Source organism: Porites lutea, chromosome 2, assembly GCF_958299795.1.
Source record: "Porites lutea chromosome 2, jaPorLute2.1, whole genome shotgun sequence".
Lineage (NCBI taxonomy): Eukaryota > Metazoa > Cnidaria > Anthozoa > Scleractinia > Poritidae > Porites > Porites lutea.
The window spans coordinates 19,745,776-19,768,141 of NC_133202.1; the positions used below are offsets into that span (position 1 = coordinate 19,745,776).

General features: G+C 37.2%; 1 protein-coding gene across 1 annotated transcript; it reads left to right on the forward strand.

Annotated features, from left to right (window-relative positions):
* Positions 1-10,355: 10,355 nt before the first annotated feature.
* On the forward strand, positions 10,356-19,465 carry LOC140926714 (uncharacterized). Its single transcript, XM_073376419.1, has 15 exons — positions 10,356-10,434; positions 11,040-11,116; positions 11,955-12,053; positions 12,444-12,525; positions 12,735-12,819; positions 13,275-13,298; positions 13,806-13,829; positions 14,212-14,241; positions 14,894-15,019; positions 15,250-15,375; positions 16,434-16,469; positions 16,789-16,846; positions 17,184-17,219; positions 17,412-17,462; positions 17,881-19,465. Exons 1-15 carry the CDS (start codon positions 10,400-10,402, stop codon positions 17,952-17,954), a joined length of 963 nt encoding a protein of 320 aa, XP_073232520.1. The 5' UTR covers positions 10,356-10,399; the 3' UTR covers positions 17,955-19,465.
* Positions 19,466-22,366: the final 2,901 nt, after the last annotated feature.

The window sequence follows — 22,366 nt, forward strand, 5'->3', positions numbered from 1 at the left end:
GTTATCGAGGGTAAAATTGTATAGAAATGAGCTGAAGGGAAACAAAAATTACTTCAAGTTAGGGGAGGTTCGAGTTATCGACGGTTCCAGATACTGAGGGTAAAATTACAGTAAATGTAAGAAGGAAATCCAGGGGAAATCGACTTTGGTTCGAGTTAGCGAGGGTTCGGGTTATCGGGAGTCAACTGTAGGTGAAACTAACCGACGTCTCAAGGACAGATTTAACGAACAAAGACGTGCAGTCGACAAAACTAACATAAAATCTAAAACCCACTACTCTTTCTGAACACTCTCTCTCTCACTCTAACCATTCTCGTACTGACATGCAGTTAATCCCCGACTAGAGAAAATTCGTTCTTCACGTGACTCAGTTCGTAAGGCCAGGGAGTCGCATTTGATAGATAAGACCCCAGATAAGGCCATGACTCTTGAACCTCATGGCCTGAACCGCCGTGACGAATTATTGCCCCCGCAGGGATTTCGCCCAGAGGTGAGAGGCGAAATCCCGAGGAGGCACCCTGGTAACTCGCGCGTATATTAAGAACAGTACTTACAGTTCAAATATACAGTCAGTATACTAGAAAAAATCTCGATTTGCTCGAACTGGGGCCGCGAGGAATCGGTAGGTAATGATGACGTTTCTATTGTTTGCGCCCGCAAGTACGAAATGGTTAGGATGACGTAAAGACAGAAAATCCAGAAGGGACCGCTCAGGTAGATTTTTTTTTAAATTTTTATCACGATAATTACTAGTATTTTAACATATGTTGTATATTTTAATTTTATCATAGTATATTTTAGATAATTAGTAGTTAGATACCCTTTATTAAGTTATTATAGATAGAAATCATGTAATGCGCGCTTGATCGTTTCATGGAAAGCGCGCAATATAAGAATTAAATTACTATTATTAATTATTATTTTGTGACATTTATTGTGCAGTCATACTTCGATACTCTTTTGCGTTACGCAGTGACATTCTGTGGAGCAGTTGTTTTGAAAGTTATGGACCATAAGACACTCGTTAAGCGCAGCGAAGGCTATAAGGTGCGTTTAACTGTGTAGATATATAAACACTTGGAGAGTTTGCCAGACACTAGTTCACAAATCTTTGATTTATATTGGAAACCTTGCCAGACACTCTTTCCCTCTCTTTGACCGGAATAAGACTCAGCCCCAAACAAGCAAGACGAGTGAACAACGGCTAGCTTATCACTAGCAGATTGATCGACATTTACAGAATTCGCCGACAATCAAATTCTGTGCTGACTTATTCCCTGCTCACAGATGTCCTTCCGTTATAAAGTTTCAAATCAGAGACTAGAATGCGCTAGCGTGAATCGATCAAACGTCCTTTTAATTTCTAAGGCTTACTTTCCGGTAAATAAAATGAACTGAATGTAAAAAGGGAAAGAGAAATAGCGAAAAATTCAACTTCTAATTAAATCTTTTCTTATAGTTTAGAATAAACTATTCTCGAAACTGAGAATGTTTTGATCAAAGCTGTGTAAATCGAGCTGAAACTGTGCATGGAACCTTGCGTTTCCTGTATTTATAATTATCTCACCTATTGTATGGAATATGTGTGAAAATCTTCATTATGAATCGGTATATTTCAAAGAGCTACGCAACCAGCAAGAATACTATTCACCGACAATATGCAGAACGGGGGCAGCTGTAGTGTCAACTATTACTAGTTGTAATCCATATCCTTAGTATTTTTTCCTTTCCAGTTTTTATGTTGTACGTCATTTCCGCCTCTCCCTTTTAAACAATTTTTATTGCGACATTCTCCTTCTATATAATATCGTGATTCCCACATAAGTTCAGTAACATCTGTAAACCTGAAGAAGGATGGTATGGTCAGCCGAAATATTGTTATAAAAAACAATACAAGTTGTTTTAAATCCGCTTTGCAGTAGTCTTTAGCTAGTCTTTGGACTTCTCGTTCTTGATCAGTTTTAATGATCAACGTTGTCCTGAAAATTTCCAAACTACCCACCTACCATTCCTTTCATCTAATCCTAAGACCTAAAAGCTTTCCCAAACACTTTCCCCACCACAATGGAGCCTACTAAATGTCCAGCAAAAGAAGTCGAAAAAAACAGACAAGAAAATCGAAAGAAGAGGGGAGGACCAGGGGAGGGTCTAGGGGGAGGGTGCAAGGGGTGCGCACCCCCCCCCCCCCTGAGATGACCTGCAGTTTCTAATACAACTGGTATTCTGCAAAAAAAAACTATGTGGTTTAATGGTGTTGAAGTAGAGCAAAAGACGAGTGCACCCCCTCCTAAAAAATCCTGGATCCGCCCCTGAGGAGAGTAAGCGAAAAGAAAGAGACAAGACTTCTGTGTCTTTTGGTCCCAAAAATCTCGAAATTTTGCTTTTTGTGCATGGCCAAACTTCGAAAGCTAATAAATTGCATCTGGATCAGAAGGCCGTGAAGTGCGACCAGCAAACGGCTTTGCACATGGTAAGCAGACCGTGACCACGGGTACCCAACGACTGTTTTCTGTTCAGAGAAGCAAGTAATAACGATCATTTTCTATGATGACTAAAAATTTTATAGATGGTCGTTCCATTCGAGTACAATTTTTGAACCTTATCTAATAAATTTCCTACGACTTTCTGAAGTTTAATTTTTCCCATTTCACTCCCCAGGTTAAGCTATTTTTCGTGGAAAGAAGAGACCAAAAATTTTCAGTTTCGAAAATGCGATGGAGAAAGAAATAAGAAAAATTCTTAATTTCGAAAAACTTTAAATTCGGGGAAATAATACAGAAGTCCTGGTAATTTCTAAAAGATTATGAAGTATGAAGTCCAGGGATGAAATCCTATCAAAAATATTTGGAATATTAACGTCGGGTTTTGGTCACAATAAGATCACAAGCAACGAACTTTCAAACACAGAAACTCACAAAACGGATCGAAATCCACCAATCACAAATCACAAAGAATGACCTTTTGAACCCGTTAAAGTAAACTTTCGCTTCCTAAGATAATTGGCGTCTGACATTTTTTTGACGAGAGGATCGAAATGCACCAATCATAGAAAGACATGTTTCCTAAGAGGTCATTTGAATTTGCTGTTTTCTTTATTTTATGTCCATTTTCTTTTCCTTATTTTGTGATTGGTCGATTTTGTTAGGTCGAGTGGATACTCCAATGGGGGACGATTTGGATATCGTTCGATCCGAAATTTTTCGAAGCAGCAGTAAGAAGCAGTTTGGATAACATTTGGCCGCGGCGTTTCGAGGAACGTGTTAATATATTGTTCAACAAGACGCTGTGGGAGCGTATACTTGGGCGTGGTCATACTACGCGGAGGATACTTTAAACATGCGTTACTGCAGCTAGACAACTGTCATCATATCTTACCAGAGAGGATAAATCCTTTACTCTACTTGTTTGCTAAACCACATTACACAGTATGTCCCAATCCACAACAATAATCCTGTCATTTCATGACAATGCTTGAAAATATGCACATCTTCAATGCCGACATGCTTGGAGCCAAGTTACAACATAGGAAATAAGTGGTTACAGCCCTGAGAGTAAGGTTTATCTCAGCTACACTGATATTGACACTTTGATAAAGATTGACTGACAGATCTGTTTTCACACCCATCACATTGTACAGGGTATTCCGGTTACTAACAAGGGCAAATAAAGTTCCTCAAGTCCAGTATCCACAAGGATTAATAAGAGAGTAACACGCACACTGCATAAACTGCTATAGGGCAGCACTGTTTACAGGAACATTGGTAACTATTAACATTTGATATACTACAATGTTCAACATTGCTTAAGAAAAGATGAGCTTCAAAGGTGGCAATATGTACACCTTTAAGGTCATATACGTATATCCTCATTTCTACGTAGAGTCTGAAAACATTGTACTAATTTATGCATGGATGGTATTTCCAACAATACATGTCCCTTAACTATGACCTGTATGACTGTCATGATACATATCTCTAGCATGAGAATCAAATACTTTATATCCTCCAGCCTCAATGCTGTAGATACCAACACCAATAATTGCTACCGTTAAAATGAATGAGTTGTAGTTCAGTGCCAAGAGTGTTTCAAATGCTGTACCCTGTGAGTGGCATATACAGTAATGATACCCCCCAATTCTGGGAGCACCATGGATGTTACAAGTATAACTGTCACTGTATTCAAGGTGGAAAAATTGCTCAAACACTGTAACCATTCCTCGCAATTCTGTTAACATTCACATAGATTGTCTTGCAAGCAGTGACAGACTAGAATATAATTGAATACCAACAATCATTATTTGAGTCATATCATCAACTGAAGTAATCTTTGTTATCTTACTGTAAATTAAAGCGCACAGACTCATTGCGACAAATTGTTGTCCAGCATTTTCCCCAACAGTATTTGAAATACTGTAGTGTTTCGTTGACAGTATGGAGCATGAATTGTTTTTGTAGCATCTACATAAAGTGAATGTCCTGGATTCTTCTCGATATCAGTACAAAGCTTAAATTGGCCAAAATTAACCCGGTGCCTCAAACTGTTGTAAGCACCATAAAATGGATAATTGCATGTACAGAGGGGCAAATACTTACTTAAAAGCCTATTTGGATATCTCATTCCACCTAAATCGCCTGTGCTTTGATGCTTAGACGACAGATACACCTTCCCTCGTTTACGAACTAGTTTTGGAGTTGCCCTTAACGTAAAAACCTCACACTGTTACAGTTACAGTTACTTCTGTACCTGTTTAAGTGTAAACCTTTTCTATTTTTAACGTAACAATGGTGTATTTTTCCGAATACCCTTCCATACAAAAAGCCTCACCTGCCATGTTTTCTGTAACAAAGATTTCATTTTTTTTATCGGTGGTCTGCTAGGTGCAAGATCGCGTCGGTCATGTTGAAACGTAGACCATGCAGACTGCAGACTGTGCAGACCGTGCAGACTGAGTGTTATGTTTTTCACTTGTACCTTAATTTTCTAATAAAATTTTTACTACAGTTTCCCGCAGAAGCGAGCACGATGGAGGAAGGTAAGCTGTTTCTTTCTGTAACTGTATTATATTGCCACGATTATTTAAATTTTTTTAGTAGAAGAAGCTTTTTCAGGTTAGCTGACTTAAAATAAAACCCTTTTCGGCTTTCTACAACGGCTACGAGAGACATTTCCTCAATTTCCTTGATTGTTGATGATCGTCTTTGGTTTCACTCTGTAATTCAAACCGGTGACTTGCCGTCATTTCTTCAAATACAGATACCGTTGTCATCGTTGTTAGCTCAGAAGAATCGGGTAAGACTTTTGTTTATGTATTTTTTTCATTCGATTCCCAAGAGTGTCCTTTTGGGTGGGTTTTCACTCGGGGATCGACAATTGTAATTGGTCCTTGCATTCACGCCAATAAGTGGCAGTGGTTTGTAACCGACAATCTTGTTCGAGCATCATGGTTCTTGTTTATGCAGCTCCAAAACTAAACAGTTCATTAGTAACAAATGTATTATTTTGACAACTCGAAGATGTGGAGGGGGTTTGAATGCGCATTGAACTAGATCCCCCGCCGTGACAGTTTAAATAGAGGTTTCGCTGTACGTAACCCTTACGTTCAAAAATCATATTTATCTATATCGCAACCTCCCTTCCCCCTCAACTGCTACCTGTATGCCTAACAAACATATCGAACACACTCTCCTAAGCTCCGATTACTGCTAGTTTAGGTATATTTTGTCCTAATTTTCATTGAATATTATCTGCGAGAAGTTTCAAGTCGCTGCCCTTCTTCTCTTAATTCTGACGCTTACGGAACCGCCAAACAGGTGGAAATCAGAATAGTTAGGTAGATATACCGTTGATTTATTTACACATTAAGCAAGGCCCATCTCTCAAACGTCTCGGTTTGATATTCCGAGCTAACAAGGATGACATCGGTATCTGTAAGATTTGAGGAAATGACGCCAAGTCACCGGTTTGAATGATAGAGTGAAACAAAAGACGATCATCAACAATCAAGGAAATTGAGAGAATGTCTCTCTCGTAGCCGTTGTAGGAAGCCAAAAAGGGTTTTATTTAAGTCAGCTAACCTGAAAAAGCTTTTTCAACTAAAAAATTTAAGTAATCGTGGCAATATAATACAGTTACAGAGAGAAACAGCTTAACTTCCTCATCGTTCTCGCTCCTGCGTGAAAGCGGCGCAGCTGAGCCATGACCCTTCGGTACACATATGATAGTGCAGGGGTACCCAACGAGAATATAGTTCAAAACCACTTAAACATAGCATAACTAAACGTATTTTAGTATTTAAACGGTAGATATAGGCATATTTTCATCCACTAAAAATTTTTCATCTGTTCGGATTTCCTAGCTGAAAGTCTAGTGATCCGAAAATTATAGGGATCAAAACTTACCTTTTTGAAAATTTCAGCCAGAAAAAGGCCTCCGAAGATTCTAGGTGACCTTTTTAGGGTAAACATCCGTTAAAAATGGGTAATTATACCATTTTTCAGATGTTCGAAAATCCTAGGAGAGGCAAACAAGCAATAAATTTTACAACAAACTTTCCGAAAATTCTAAATCTCAAATCGTCTTCCGAACAAGCTCGAACAGATATTTTCCGAGAATTGACGTTGGGTGCCCCTGATAGTGATACAGTGGAACCTTGTTAATGCGACCACCGTTCGGCCATAAAATCCTGGTCGTAATAACAAGGTGGTCGCACTAACGGGGTCTACAAAATAATAAAATGACTCAATGGTTTTTACGTTTGGTCTGAAAGAATATGGCCGTAATAACGAGGTGGTCTTATAAACGGGGGATCACTCACCGTTTCTGGGAACGGAGTCATCTTTCTACCGACGCTCAAAAATAAATAAATAGACGCGAAGGCTCCTCAAGACTCGACGAGGACGTCTCGACTTCACTTTATGACCTTACGAGGATAACTCTATAACACAGGATGACTCGCCGAGGATGACTCGATGAGGCACTATTACTTGGCGAATTACTCCATGAGACACGTGGACTCGACGAGGACGACTCAACGAGGGTGACTCGACGAGGGTGACTCGACGAGGGGATGAATACTCATACTCAGTATGCATGTAACAAACCTGCTTCATGACCTCTAAAATATAAGATTTAGTGCAGCAAAAACAAGATTTACTCAGTCAAAGTTTAGAATGCTACACCTCTTGCACTGTGTAGTGCTAGTAACCTTCGCGCGAGAAAAAAAGAAAGAGAACCACTGTTCAAGCAGACTCTCAAGGTCACGTTTCACATTATCACGAGCTTATGAGTCGTGTTTGGCCTGTCAACGCCTATTTCTTACTATGATAGCTCATGATGACTCGCTGAGAATGGGTTTGGATGGCTCGCTGAGAATAGGTTCAGATGGCTCGCTGAGAATAGGTCTTGATGACTCGCTGAGAATAAGCCTGGCTTTGACTCGCTGAGGATTCAGGGTCTTGACTCGCTGAGGATTCTGGGTCTTGACTCGCTGAGGATTCTGGGTCTTGACTCGCTGAGGATTCTAAGCCTTGACTCGCTGAGGATTCTGGGTCTTGACTAGCCAAGAACATGATTGGTTGGCTCGCTGAGAATAGGTTTGGATGGCTCGCTGAGGATAAGTCTAGTTGACTCGCTGAGAATGAATCTGGATGGCTCGCTGAGAATGAGTCTGGTTTTTTGGAACTGGGCTTTGACTCGCTGAGGATTCTGGATTCTGACTCGCTGAGGATTCTAGTCTTTGGCTCGCTGAGGATTCTGGGCCTTGATTTGCTGAGGATACTGATCGTGTTCTTCCAAAAATGCATGAGTGAATAAAACTGCACCATTTGCTAAGAGAGATTATGGGAGGAATAAATTGAAACGGGAATAATAAAAAAGAAAGTTTCACACAGGAAAGCAAATTTAAGGAAATAAAAAACCTCGCGTAGGATTCTTTCCATGAGCACTTGTTGTGGTGGTGGGAGTATGTCTTTCTAGAAAGACATACTTCCACCTTTTTTCTTTCTTCATTTCAGGTGTGTGCAGGAAGCATTCAAGGAGTTGAATTTTCAAAGTAATGTCTAAAGGTGCGTTGAAAAGTCAGGTTTCACTTCACAGCGTGTTAAAGTTAATTAGACATATAGCAAGCGTAGGGAACTTCCAAGAAGTGAAATAACTCTCAACATAGGTAGAAGTTAAAAAAAAAGAAGAAGAAGAAAACAAGGCAGTCAAATATAATTCAGAAATGATGGCCTTCAAACTTGTCCCTCAAGACATGAGCACTTGATGCTTCAATAGCCATGGAAAAATATACTCGAGTCATCAATAAAATTAATGGTAAAATTATTTAACACAGGGAACACATTCATTTAATACAGTTGTAAAATTATTGTTGAAAAAGTTGAAAAGAGGGGTAGTATTGACCCACAAAAAGTATAGAAGTCACTCTCCTCTTCTCCTCTTATGTAAGTAAAGGTTCTGCGGGAAGTGAATAAGAAATGTAAAAGAGGGGGAGGGGGATTGGTTGAGGTACATGAATACTTCAGAAAAAAAGTTGTGGTTGTAATATAGCAAAGAACATAACACAACAAGCAACTACGTGTATTTTTTTTCTCTTACAGAGCAGAACACAACAGAGCAGGAGCAGAGCAGAGCAGAGGCCAGCAGAACATAAAACATCAAGAAAATGAAAATTAGCTTTTGTTACTGTAAATCCTCTGTCTACCTCCTGCCCCTCTCCCCGCCCCCCGGCATTTCAACTAACTCTCCCACTATAAATAGCTCTCCTCTCCCCCCTTATTATTAATCAAAAGTAAATTGTTCACTGCATTAAATATTATCCATGACTAAATACTGCATGTGAACCTATCTGATATCGTTGGTGCTGGAATGTCAGTTTTGCTTCAAAATTGCTCCCAGGGTGCTCGTTAAAGTATTAAGGATAATTTGTCAAAAAAAAAAAAAAAAAGAAGAAGACAATTGTAAATAAAAAAAGAAAAAATTGGAGGAAGTTGAGTAGTTTCTTTTCATATTATATAAATATTCAGGGCTGTGCTCTAGCAGTACCCAAAAGCCCCTGGCACCCTCTTTTTGCTCTTGAACAACGGGAAAATCACTCTGGATTTCACAGGTTCAGAGCTCTGGGTTTCCCTTCAATATCAACTAGAACACAGCCTTGTTACAATAATTACACTAATTATTGTGGATTTTTCAATACTATTTTAAAAAATGTATAAGCTTTGATAGAAAATCATATCGGTTACAGTACAAATCTGCGTGTAAGAACCTACACTTTTGAAGTCTATAAAGGAACTTGAGTTTGGTGCCTTTCAGCAAGGTCCATGAAGACAGTTACAATCTGTAGTTTTTATAACCCTGTTTTTGTTCTGGAATTACAAGACTCACAGTGGTACAGTTTGGTACAGTATTTTCTTGTCTTATCAATTTGCAAACTTCAAACTCCTTTTTTAAGAACCTGCTTGATTTCTTTCGTTTTTGGCACTAAAAAGGTTGTTATATATTCAGTATATTTTTGAGTATTAGGATGGCAAATTTCTGCCAGAAAGTTCTTAAACCACTAGATTCTTGCATGCAGGTATTTTCTGAATGATAATCTTCCCAATTTTGTACTTCTTACAACTATTCCTGCTACTGCCAGAAAATAGGTAACCCTCTGCAACATGTACATTGGAAACACTAGAACATATTTCTTAGAAACGAGAAAAAATAATGTTGGGTTTACAGGCTGATCCAACGTGTTAACGCGCTTATGAGACCGCCAATAACGTTAGTACTGTGTATTCCTATAATAATTATATAGATGAAAATGAAATGAAACTTTAGTATTCAGAACGATGGATTGATGAGTTAAATAAAACAGCCGAATAAAAATGGGATAAATGACCATAATTTCAATGAAGATTTAATATTTAAAATAATGGAAAAGAAGAAATATCGCAAAACAAATGTCCCTTTCAATTGTCAACAACCCTGACTACCAGGTTCAAGTATCCCTTGCCGTGACTCATCGAGTAGTCTTCGTCGACACATCTTGCCTCGTCGAGTCGTCCTCGTCGAGTCATCGTCTCGTTGAGTCGTCCTCGTCGAGTCAACTTCACCGAGTCATCCTCGTCGAGTCATCGCCTCGTTGAGTCGTCCTCGTCGAGTCAACCGTGTCTCACCGAGTCATCCTCGCAGAGTCGTCTAGTCCTCGTCGAGTCATGGAGTGAAAATCGAGTCGTCCTCGTCGAGTGTTGAAGTAACGCTTGAAAATTCGAGTGCCTATTTACTTTTTTTTTTTTTGGTGTGAAAAGAAGGCAAGGACTAGTTAAACTATATTAATATTATTTTTTTTATTCAATTTGTAATCATGTAGATATGCCATCAAGCTTCCCAAGATGGAAAGATAATTGTTTTAGTGATAATGTCACATCAAGGAAATGATAGTCATCTTGCAAGGTGACTACAAACACTAATTCTATTGGAAAATTTTAGTCTTTTTACAAACTATAAATGTTGAGTGTATCACTGCATAAATTTCAAACCCATACCACGTATAGATATATAAAACAGAGGGCGTGACTTTTATGGTGGGCATCACTATCTACTTGGATGGTGTGAGCCAAAGCCCGTTTAGATGTAAAATTTTTGGTTACACTACATTGAATAATATCTAGCAAGTTCACTGTTTCAATTAAAAAAAAAAAAATGGATCCATTTGGAATGATGATGGCTCTGTCATTCTTTCTGAATAACTTGGCTAAGAATTTGAACTTGAGAGTGGTTTTGATTAATTCTGACCATTTATCCGACCTTATGCAAGTACTGCAAAGTATTTTTCTAAATAATTAAAATTTACTATATTATAAGTTGAACGAATAACACCTTGCAGGAGCCACCTGTCACTGCTAGAGTAACTATTATTTACTCATCCATTTTATTTTTTTTTTCATTTTATTTACTCATCCATAAAGAGAATTTATAGTTCCTTATTGTTAGTAATCGCAAATACAAAATATTTCAACATGTGTAAATAACATCAAGGGTTTCTTGTTTTCCCAAAGGCTTCTGAATGGCATCTCCGAAGCTAATGATGTTTATTTTTGGTTGGGGATGGCAGAGTCAATAAATGGAAGACAAGGTGATTAATATGCTTGTGATCAAGTCGTCAAGAAATTTATGTTACAATTTTGTGCCTCAGCAGTTTGTATTACATTAACTTCATTGATATCTCTGTTTGCAAATGTATTTACCAGGTGAAAAATAGAACAAATAATTCCTGAGATTATAAGTACAGAAATCTATGTTAAATATTACATGTAAAACTGTACATGTGTGGCCGCCATTTTTAGTTAAAGAGAGATGATCGAAAGATGGTTTTTTGTGTACTATCTATCCATGGCTTTGTCTATAGTTTCTATGCATGAAAAAAAAAATTAGTTTTATATTTTGAAGGAAAAAATAATAAGAAGAATAACAGAGATCTTCAACATGATCAAATGCTCACTTGACCATAGACTTGACTACAATATGTACTGTCAAGTGATAGTTTAGTTTATAGATAATTTGGAAGTTTATCAGTATATACTATCTTTGATGTGGACGATTTTGTATTTCTTTTTAGTGAAACAAAAATTTGGGGACAACAATAAAGATTCTGAGGTGTTTGTTGTTGTAAAACTGTACATGTGTGGCCGCCATTTTTAGTTAAAGAGAGATGATCGAAAGATGGTTTTTTGTGTACTATCTATCCATGGCTTTGTCTATAGTTTCTATGCATGAAAAAAAAAATTAGTTTTATATTTTGAAGGAAAAAATAATAAGAAGAATAACAGAGATCTTCAACATGATCAAATGCTCACTTGACCATAGACTTGACTACAATATGTACTGTCAAGTGATAGTTTAGTTTATAGATAATTTGGAAGTTTATCAGTATATACTATCTTTGATGTGGACGATTTTGTATTTCTTTTTAGTGAAACAAAAATTTGGGGACAACAATAAAGATTCTGAGGTGTTTGTTGTTGCCCCCTCGACATCACCTCTGAATCCAGTTCTTGTGGAACGCTTCTCAGGTAAGATTAAAAAAAAATTCCTCAACAAGATTATATTTTGTACCCTGCACAAGGCATAATACATTGGTATTCTACTGTCTTGTCTTACTGATCAAAAGCTTGCTCCTTAATAAAAATATACATTATAAAGAATGTAGGTAAATAGTAAACTAGGCAAAAGGCAACCAGGTTACATGCATTGGCACCTTGATTAATGTAATAAATTACTACACGAATATAAGTTATCATTGAATTTTTGATCTGTTGTTTTCACAGACCATGACTATTTTATAATATTTTCTGCAACTAAAAAGCATAATTTACACGTCATTTTAATTTCTTCTTAACAAGGGAATCCAGGAAAGAAAGGATGATAACGATTGTAAGTCAATTTCCTTTATGCAATTACAGGGCAGTCCCTTCAGGATGTAAGAGGGATGAGAGAAGCGATAGAGAGGGGAGAGGCAGCATTGGGCTCACTAAGATCCGACCGGTTTGTTGTTGTTGTTGTTATTATTATTATTATTATCGTTATTTTTTATCTGTGACACTGTGTTAAAAGCTCAAGTTTACAAACATACATCAGTACATCTCATAAGAAGATCCAATGGGTGCTACAGTCACTGGAGAATTTTGATTCCATTTACAATCCAGAGTTAATGATATTTGTCAAGAGTAATGTTTATCTCATCCTTATGATAGTGACAGAGAATATCAGAGAAGAGACCTTCTCCTGCAACAGAAGAAGGAGCTGGATGAATCATTGAGGAGGGACAGAGAGAAGAAGGTTAATTTCATGAAATAGCTTCTTTTGAAATTTTTACCACCTCTTAGTTTCAACTAGTGGAGCCTAGAGCATGAATACATATAGTAATCAGTTCTTCAGCTATATAATGGCACTTATACTACTACACGAGAAATTTCTGCATTTTGATTGGCTGAGAGCAGTGATACTTCAGCTTAATTTGAAATACGTACATGTGAATTGAAATTACAAACCTTTTGTGGATAGTAGTACAAACAATCAATAGCATGATATGTGATATTTGACATACATGTAAATACAACTTGTGATATTTCAAAATTGTCTCAAATTTAACTTGCCTAACAGCTTGTGAAATTACGTATAAAATATCACTCGTGGTATTTATGCCAAATATCACTACTAATCATGCTATTACCTATAGAAACTATTCTTATGTTTACCTATTGTTTTGTTTTTCCAATTAATTTTACTTTTAGAATGAAAAGGAGAACATTCATGAGGTGAGTGAGTCATTCAATACAACCTGTTGTATTTATTTTTTTGCGTTGACCTGGTTAATATCAGAAAATGGAATCCCTGTGGATGAAATATTCAAAGGCTTCAAATTTAATACCTATGGTGTGGTAAATATCTGCGAAACACTGAAACTAATAGTTTTGGTAAAGGTTTCACTACTATTTAACTAGAGTGCTATGCGTCGATGCATCATTTCTTTTTACTTGTTGTGGCATATACCAAACAAACACAGTGTGAAGTGCCATGAGTAAACATTTGTTGTGCAAAGAATTAAGGAATTACAAATGACCATTTTCATTGAATAAATTAAATAGCTTGCCTATTGCTACATTAGTTCATGCTCCCCAACACAAATTAATTGCAGATAGCAGTACTGCAGCATAGAACATGCACCTCTGTTTAGGGGATACTAACAAAAAATGTAAACAAAAAAACAAAAAGAAATAAAATACAAAAAGGGTCACTCTTACTTGTCTTTTTATTACTTTTAGAAGGAAAAAGGGGAGACTTGTGAGGTAAGTCACTATTTTTGAGGCAATTTTGGATAATTTCCATTAATCACAATGAGACATTAATTCAATAAGACTATCAAATTCAGTTTATGACTGTGTCAACCACAGTCAATATATATGTTGACCCGAAGTTGAGTCCATCAATGAAAAGTTAGTTCGTACCAATAACTGTGGTATGTGGAATTAAAACAAAGAAACTGGGCTTGTTGTCTGCTGTCTATCTATGAACTATCTTCAAAGAAAAATCCTTTAGATTTGCAACCTAAAATGGGAAAAAAAGTTCAACTCTGCTGTTATCTTGAAAGCGAAGCTTTAGGACCTCAAAATTGATGGAAAAAAATGTTATACATTGTACTTAATATTTCAACTTTCTATTTATTTCCAGCAAGAAGATGATGAGACTAGAACTACTGAGGTAAATCAATATCTTGCATACAATATACAAAGGTTGAAAAATTCAAATCATTTTCAATCACAGGCTTAAAATCAATCATTTTGGAATTGGTGCAGAAAAATGCTCCTTCTTAAGGAATCCAGTTATAATAAACTAGCAGCTGGGACTGACAAAGCTACAATAGTGCATGTGTGAGTCCCAGATGCAGGGTTTTGAACCCAGCACCTTTCTTTTGTAAGAAATTAACCTGACAATATTAACATTGTTTGATCCCCAGTAGCCTGTGCCAGACATTCAGATAGTGGGAAGGGCTAGCGAAGTTGCGCATGGACTAAAAATTGATGAGGGAAAAAAGCCCCAGTCTCTCCTCCTTTTTGTTTAATAACATGAGTTTCTTTCTTTCTTTTTTTTAAGATGGAAGAAGATAGGAGTAAAGATTCATTTTTAAAACTAGGAACTCAATTTTTCATTTAAGAATCTAGAATGGGCATGGAAAGCTGTATTTCAAATAAAAGTGCGGACTAATAATAATTTTTAGAAGAATTAGGGTAGTTTTATTTCAGTGAGCTTGCCTGTAGAACTATCTGCTCTCTTTAAAAAAATGTTCTGTGAGTAGGAACTCTCTCAAAACCGCAAGAATATTAGAATATTATACTTTGTTTTCCCTTTGCAGCGGGCTATAAGAGAGGCAAGGCACAGAAGGGTGTTGAATGAAGACAAAAGTGGTTGGCATGTTATTGTCAAAATGCCGAATGATGAGCGCATTAGCCGCTACATCAAGAAGGAATCATGTTTTCAGGTACAAGCTCTTGCTAATTTGAAGTTTACATATGTATCTAGGGGAATATTCGAACTTTTAAAATATAGAAAATACAGGTACTGTTACATGTTACTCTACCTCCTGACAAATCAATCCACCATGTGTGACCGTCATTTCAACTTAAAAGAGATGGATTCTTTTAATTGCCTTAAAAAAAACCTTCTATTGAGATAAATTACTAAAAAACTTTTTTGCTTTTTTTTTTATAGGCAGTCTATGACTGGGTTGGCTACCCGGATGGCCGGCCCCTCTTTTTTACCCTGCATGGAGGGGGAGGGTTAAAAAAACCAGAGGACCCTGTTGAAGAGCACTGTGTCCTCCACTTACAGGAGCGAGTGAGTATATTAATATTAAACAATGAATCGAGACAATGGTGAATAGTGAAATTACAAACCAATTTTTCTGGGAAGATTAACTAGTCTGGTCAACACTCAACCCTTTTAACAAGTTACCCACTTATGTATGTATTGCTTGAGATACATGTAACAATAATTGAAGACAAACATCGTAAAATTAATATCCCAAGGCAATGATATCACAGAGCCATATCCTGTGTCACAAAGGTAATCAAACCGTGGTGTGTAACGCTGATAATTTGTTTATCCTTCCTCCTTATATATTTAAAGAGCTGTTTACCGGAAATGCGTTGGAAATTTCCCTGCAACCTGAATAGCAAATTGACAATAGTTTTTTTTTTTTAAAGTTACTCACACCCATTCAAAGATACCCAAATCCTGGTACACAGTAGTGGGCCAAGGATAAGGGTTTTGGTGCTGTTTCACAATAGAAGGTCCAGGCTAATAGATTAATAGGCCCATAAGGCTTAACAAATCCCACCCAGTGTATCTATACCATCTACGGTACATGAACAGTGTTCAGTACACATATCTACACATGAAAATATTATTATTATTATTATTATTATTATTATGATTATTATTATGAAAAGAATCTTTATTGCAAAACCTCAATTAAAATCCTATTTACAATCAACCTGCTGTTACAAAAAATCTAATTAATTCATCAAAAACACTATCTACAATTCCATCCGTTACAAAAGAAACCCGTCGTCCTTCATTAGAGAACAAAAAAAATCCTATATATTATAAGTGAAGATAGAAAAAATTATTCATTATTATTATTATTATTATTGTTTTTTGCCTCAATGGAGGACATAAGCACCGTCAGACAAGGAAGATGCAGGTGACATTAAATGCTAGAGGGTAGCAAGAGAACAGTGATAATTTAAGCCAAGTAAAGTATCATTAAATGATCACCTGGTTCCTACAGAAAGATATATTTGAGGTTTCTAACCCTTACACAAAAATTATGTAACATCGAAAAGAACAGTCCATGTCTTAACTGTAAGTGGTGTGATTATTATCTTGTACAGGAAGAGGAAGAAATGCTTGTACTCATTGATTCTGAGGTAATTATTATTGCTCTAAGGCCTATGGAATACAGTACCACTGTACTCAGAAAAGTCTCTGAATTGTCTTCCCCTATGCACGTTGACTGTACGTTGGACAAAAAATGTAATATTTAAATTAATAATAATAATAGTTATAGTAAAGTAATAGTAATAGCAAATTGGAAATTTAGCACCTTGCTTTTCATGATTACAACAGTATCATGATAAACTAGAAAGCCTTCTAGTATTGGTCTAGTTTATGTTTAGATTAAGAAACATCACATAGAAACTACGCAGTGTGTACAGTGGGCTGATGTTGCGTCCTTGTTTTGCACAGGTTTCCTTAAGAGGATCATTGCCAAAGGGCCCTGAGGATTTGTCCTCAACCTTACCCGGTAAGACTTCCAAAGATAACGTTTGTATACGTGATATGACGTGGTGACGTGGAAATTAATGAAATCTTCAAGTCCAAGTCCTTCAAGTCCTTCAAGTCTCATTAGTTTATAAAGCAATCCTAGATCAATAGTAATAAACAGGTTGTCAAAAGATGAAGATTCATAAAAGTCAATGAGCCATTTCATTTCGTTTGATAGTTCGTTTGGAGCTGAATTTGAACAGTCTACTCATGCACATTAAATTTCTTTATCAGTAGGTTACGTGTATATTAAAAATTCAGGTTACTTGATTTTCTTTGGACTTTTTCTTATATTGTCTATTTAAATGACTTTGTAGATGAAAGAAAGGATGATGATGCAATGGGAGGTGTAGGTATGATGGAATTAAGTTAGTTCAATTTTCTGTATACCTTTAGCTGTCATTCTCACAGTACAACAAAACAAGTCAAACCATTTTCCTCACCATAACAACGTTTTTTAAAAATGCCAACGTTACCTAGTAAAAAAACTGAATATGTAGTTTTTGGTGATAGTATTTTTTTTTTTTTTGGTATTAAACATTAAGGTCCACCTGAGGCAAAGAGGCGAAAAGGGGAAACTGGTGTCACAGAGAAAGGTACAGTAAATGTTACTGGGAATTTGTTGCTAGATTTTTTTTTTCTTTCTCTTCCGTGCAAAAAAAATGGCACATTCGTTAGAATATTGTTTTTGTTTACGTTGTAGCTGGTTGTTGATGATCACAGTATAAATGCTTAGGACATGAAATGAGCGATTTATCAAAAAAAAAAAGAAATCAGTTTCTGTACTTCGTGCCTAGGGTTTCCTTCTTTCACTCTTAAGTATTCCAATGTGATGCACACCTACCTTGCGCAGTCTCGAAAATCAATATTTACTGGTACTTTAGATTATTAAATTACAGTAATTTTTTATAGCGGTAGTGACCTATAACAGAAAGCTGGTTGGAGAGTTGGAAACAACCCGTGCGTTGGCGGTTAAATATGGCGATGTAAGATTAATTCTTTTATTTTTCATAGGGGAAAACAACGAAAAAACCAAGAAGAAGCGTAAAAGGAGGAAGAAGTCAAAGAATGAAGTGGGCACAGAATGATGCTTGGCAGTTTTTAATTTCCGATTTCTTAAGTGTTTAATTTTTAATAGGAAGAGGACAGAGTGGAGTCCAATTTGGTCTGTTATTGTACATTCAACTCACTATCTCATTTGTGATTGGCCGAAAGCGTGCAGTGAGATTTCGAAAGCAGCGCTTGGGACGTCATCTACACACGACGTCACGGGTAATCATGTCATGTATGACTACGGTGTATGATTTTTACCTCGACCTTGATTATAACAAAAACCTCATCCAATAATTGTTTAGTATGATTACAGACCGAATTAGACTACATGAAGTTCTCCTACCGATTAATCTTAACTTTAAGAAAATTTGTGATAATATAAGGCTCTATTTTTAAACCAAAACACAAGAAATTCCAAGCAGTGAAAAAAAGGCCATTTAAGTGCGCGCGTACTGTCCTGTTAGTGCTGAAAGCATGGCAGTTGATTGCCAATCAGATTAAATTACCAATCAGATGGAATAGACAAATGAACAAATGTGCGCTTAAATGATCTAATTAGTTTACGCAAGGAAACAGTTCCATTTTTTCCACTTTGCAATGAGCCAACAGCTTTGACCGTCGTTGTTTTTCGTTTGGATGACGACTGAATCCTAGATTGTGTTATACACTATTTGTCGAGTTGCTAAGCTTGTTTTCTTTTTCCCTCAAAGTACCGGGCGCGCGCGAAAATTTCCAGGCGTTCACCTTTTTCTGAGTTTGACAGTACAAGAAGGTGGGGGACCCGAGGTAGATGGGGTAACCCGCTTGGGTGGGGTTAGAAAAAAACCCTCCTCTACATGCAATCTTACTACCCGTTTAACACGTGAACGAGAAAAATGTTGGCAAACCACGTGTTTTGGCTTTTCTGCTCTCACTTGCTGCTCTTGCTGCAACTTTTAGTCCTGTTGCTTTCTATTGTTAATCAAATTAAAATGAGAGATTATATGGGCAGGCGGGTTACCTCACCTTCCTGGGATCCCCCCACCTTCATGAAAAAAGGCCCTAAGAGTTCAAATTTGACATTTTGTCACTTGCCTTTCATGATTACAACAGTATAATGCGTTTCTGATTTGAAGTGGGAATTTTGCAAAGTTTACATCATAGTTTTCGCATGCACAACTAATGCCATCTGTATGATCATCGTCAAATAAATTAGAAAATGTATTAATTTAAATACATAATCATTATCATGGCGAAAGAGCTTTCCCCATTAGGTTCTTGGCTAATTTTAACTTGCCAATGAACTTACTTAAAAATTAGGGTTACATTTTTTTTTAATTTAAGGCAAGCTTAGTGCTAAATAAAGGAAGAAGAAATTATACCGTCTATGTGTCTATCCTGAGTTTAATTCACAAATGCGACGAGGAAAGCCCATGACCTGATAGTAGAAACTGAATAGATTGGGATTTTATATATTATAGTAAGGGTAATTTTTCAGTTTCATTTTGTTGCAAGTTTCACCGTTTGGAGAATGGAGTAAGTTGAAGATATATAATTGTATTGTATTTACAGGTTTTAAAACCACAAAATTTTATCCCACTTTTAGATCCTAATCCGCGGACAATGTCAGACCCTTATCTGACAGATATTCTCTGGTACAGAAGCAATAGATAAAAACCTTCCTGATTTCTGACTAAATGTTTTTCACCTTTCTCCATCCGTTCCTCTACTCCACATGTTATTGCTTTGTTATTTATACCCGCTTTTTCATGTTTTGAGCAGTTAATTTTTTATGTTTCACTCAATTTGGCTGTAAATTTGGCGACACAGCTCTTTTAAATAGTGACTCTAACTCATTCTCAAGATTTTCGGGACTCCCATAACCGTTAGAATAGTCTTTTGTAAGCATTAGAAGGTGGAAAAATAAATTTGAACGCAAGGAGAGAAAGCGCATGAATGTTTATGCCTGCAGTTAGTTGCATTAAACTGGTGATCTTGAAATAAAATGGAGAAAACCATCAACACCATTATCATTCAGGTTACAAAATTGGCAGGCAAGAAGGCTGACAATATAATTATACTAAATGAAATGAGAACAATAATAAATAATTAAATATAAATATAATAATAAGAACAATGGATTGGCAATAAATGTCATTAATAATAGACTGAACATTTCAAATGATTGAAAAAAAAAAAAAAATAAACTCGTCAACACAGTTCGCAAAACAAATGTCCCTCACAAACAACCCTGACTACTTCTGGGATTCTGGTTATGACTTAGAGTAGTCTCGTCGAATCATCTTGCCTCGTCGTGTGATCCTCGCCTAGTCGTCCTCTTCGAGTCGTCTCCTCGTCGAGTCACCCTCGTCGAGTCACCCTCGTTGAGTCGTCCTCGTCGAGTCAACGTCAAGTAATGGTGCCTCATCGAATCATCCTCGGCGAGTCATCCTGTGTTATAGAGTTATCCTCGTAAGGTCATAAAGTGAAGTCGAGACGTCCTCGTCGAGTCTTGAGGAGCCTTCACGTCTATTTATTTATTTTTGAGCGTCGGTAGAAAGATGACTCCGTTCCCAGAAACGGTGAGTGATCCATCTATTTATTTATTTTTGAGCGTCGGTAGAAAGATGACTCCGTTCCCAGAAACGGTGAGTGATCCGTCTTCGTCGACACATCTTGCCTGGTCGAGTCGTCCTCGTCGAGTCATCTCGTTGAGTCGTCCTCGTCGAGTCAACTTCACCGAGTCATGCTCGTCGAGTCATCGCCTCGTTGAGTCGTCCTCGTCGAGTCAACCGTGTCTCACCGAGTCATCCTCGCAGAGTCATCTAGTCCTCTTTGAGTCATGGAGTGAAAATCGAGTCGTCCTCGTCGAGTGTTGAAGTAACGCTTGAAAATTCGAGTGTTTATTTATTTATTTTTGAGCGTCGGTAGAAAGATGACTCCGTTCCCAGAAACGGTGAGTGATCCAACCATTTTAGCTGCTGAGGCGAGAATTTCCACTACAAGCACTCCTCATTGCTACATTTCTGCCATGCTCTTGGCCATAAAATCGCTCTTATTCTTCTGCTTAGAAATTTTTGAACCTTAAACTTGTCGAGTTTCAAACAGCGATAGGGAAATAACATTTATAGGTTAGCGCGAACGTGAAATAGCGAGTTGTAGTTCGTACAACTACAGTTATGGCAGAGAACAATGTCCGAACTTTGAAGGTTCGTTTGTTTACAACAAAGGTCATCAAAAGTCACGTGAAACTACACTTGAAATCTAACGCCACTGAAATCACTAGAGAATCTATACCTTACATCACACTTTTCACAGCACGATCGAGACCCCGGGGATCGAGAATTTTTCTACCTGCTGCAATACTTAACGTGCTCGGCTTGCTCGCAAAACAAAAACAAGCAGATTAACAGTCACCCTGCTAAACAACATTGAAATAATAAAAAGAATTGTTACAGTTATCACAGTAGTTCCAGAAGAAGTCTCAGTCTCTTTTGGTTTCAATTGCTGAAACTGCTTGTGTTCCGCAGTCCAAAAATCAAAATCACTGTTGTCACATTGATAACCAGCTACACAAATCTTGCGACTCTCAGACTTGTTAAACATTCCTCTGTTCAAACTCTCATCTATTTTACACGCACACTCCTGATATTCCGATTTGCCATTGCGTCCATGGGGCCCGTGAGTCTCTGATGTCATTGAATGTCTTGATAATTTCCTTTGTTTTTCTTTGAGTTCGCTGACCAGCCCATTCCGAAAACACTCAGTGTTATTTTTTAGTGTGGACCTACCACGAACAGTGTGTGCATTTGTAAGTTTAACCCGGGATAACAGGATTGAACAATATATTAACACGTTCCTCGAAACGCCGCGGCCAAATGTTATCTAAACTGCTTCTTACTGCCGCTTCGAAAAATTTCAGATCAAACGATATCCAAATCGTCCCTCACTGGATTATCCACTCGACCTAACAAAATCGACCAATCACAAAATAAGGAAAAGAACATGGACATAAAGAAAACAGCAAATTCAGATGACCTCTTAGGAAACATGCAATTAAAACTGTCCTTCTATGATTAGTGCATTTCGATCTTCTCGTCAAAAAATGTCAGACGCCAATCATCTTAGCGGACCTCTTAGCATCATTGTGTGTGATTTGTGATTGGTGGATTTCGATCCGTTTCGTGAGTTTCTGTGTTTCAAGGTTCGTCGCTTGTGATCTTATTGTGACCAAAACCCGACGTCAATATTACAAATATTTTTGATAGATTTCATCCCTGAACTTCAGACTTCCAAATTTCGATGAGGTAAAAAAACTGAAGATTCAGATTAACTTTTGAGATCGTAAAAGTGCAATAAAGTGCCGTGTGCAAGCAGAGCTTTCTTTCCCACATGCCTCAGACATTCGCATGGCTTCGCTTGTTTACTTGCCTTGTTTACGTTAGCACGTATTGCGTGCCTATTACAC

Bases quoted from the DNA above. Each gene is read 5' to 3' on its own strand.
- LOC140926714 (XM_073376419.1), top strand. From the start codon at position 10,400: ATGTCACATCAAGGAAATGATAGTCATCTTGCAAG. The intron at 12,054-12,443 runs GTAAGATTAAAA...ATGCAATTACAG, and splicing joins TCTTGTGGAACGCTTCTCAG to GGCAGTCCCTTCAGGATGTA. The intron at 14,242-14,893 runs GTAAATCAATAT...TTCCCTTTGCAG, and splicing joins ATGAGACTAGAACTACTGAG to CGGGCTATAAGAGAGGCAAG.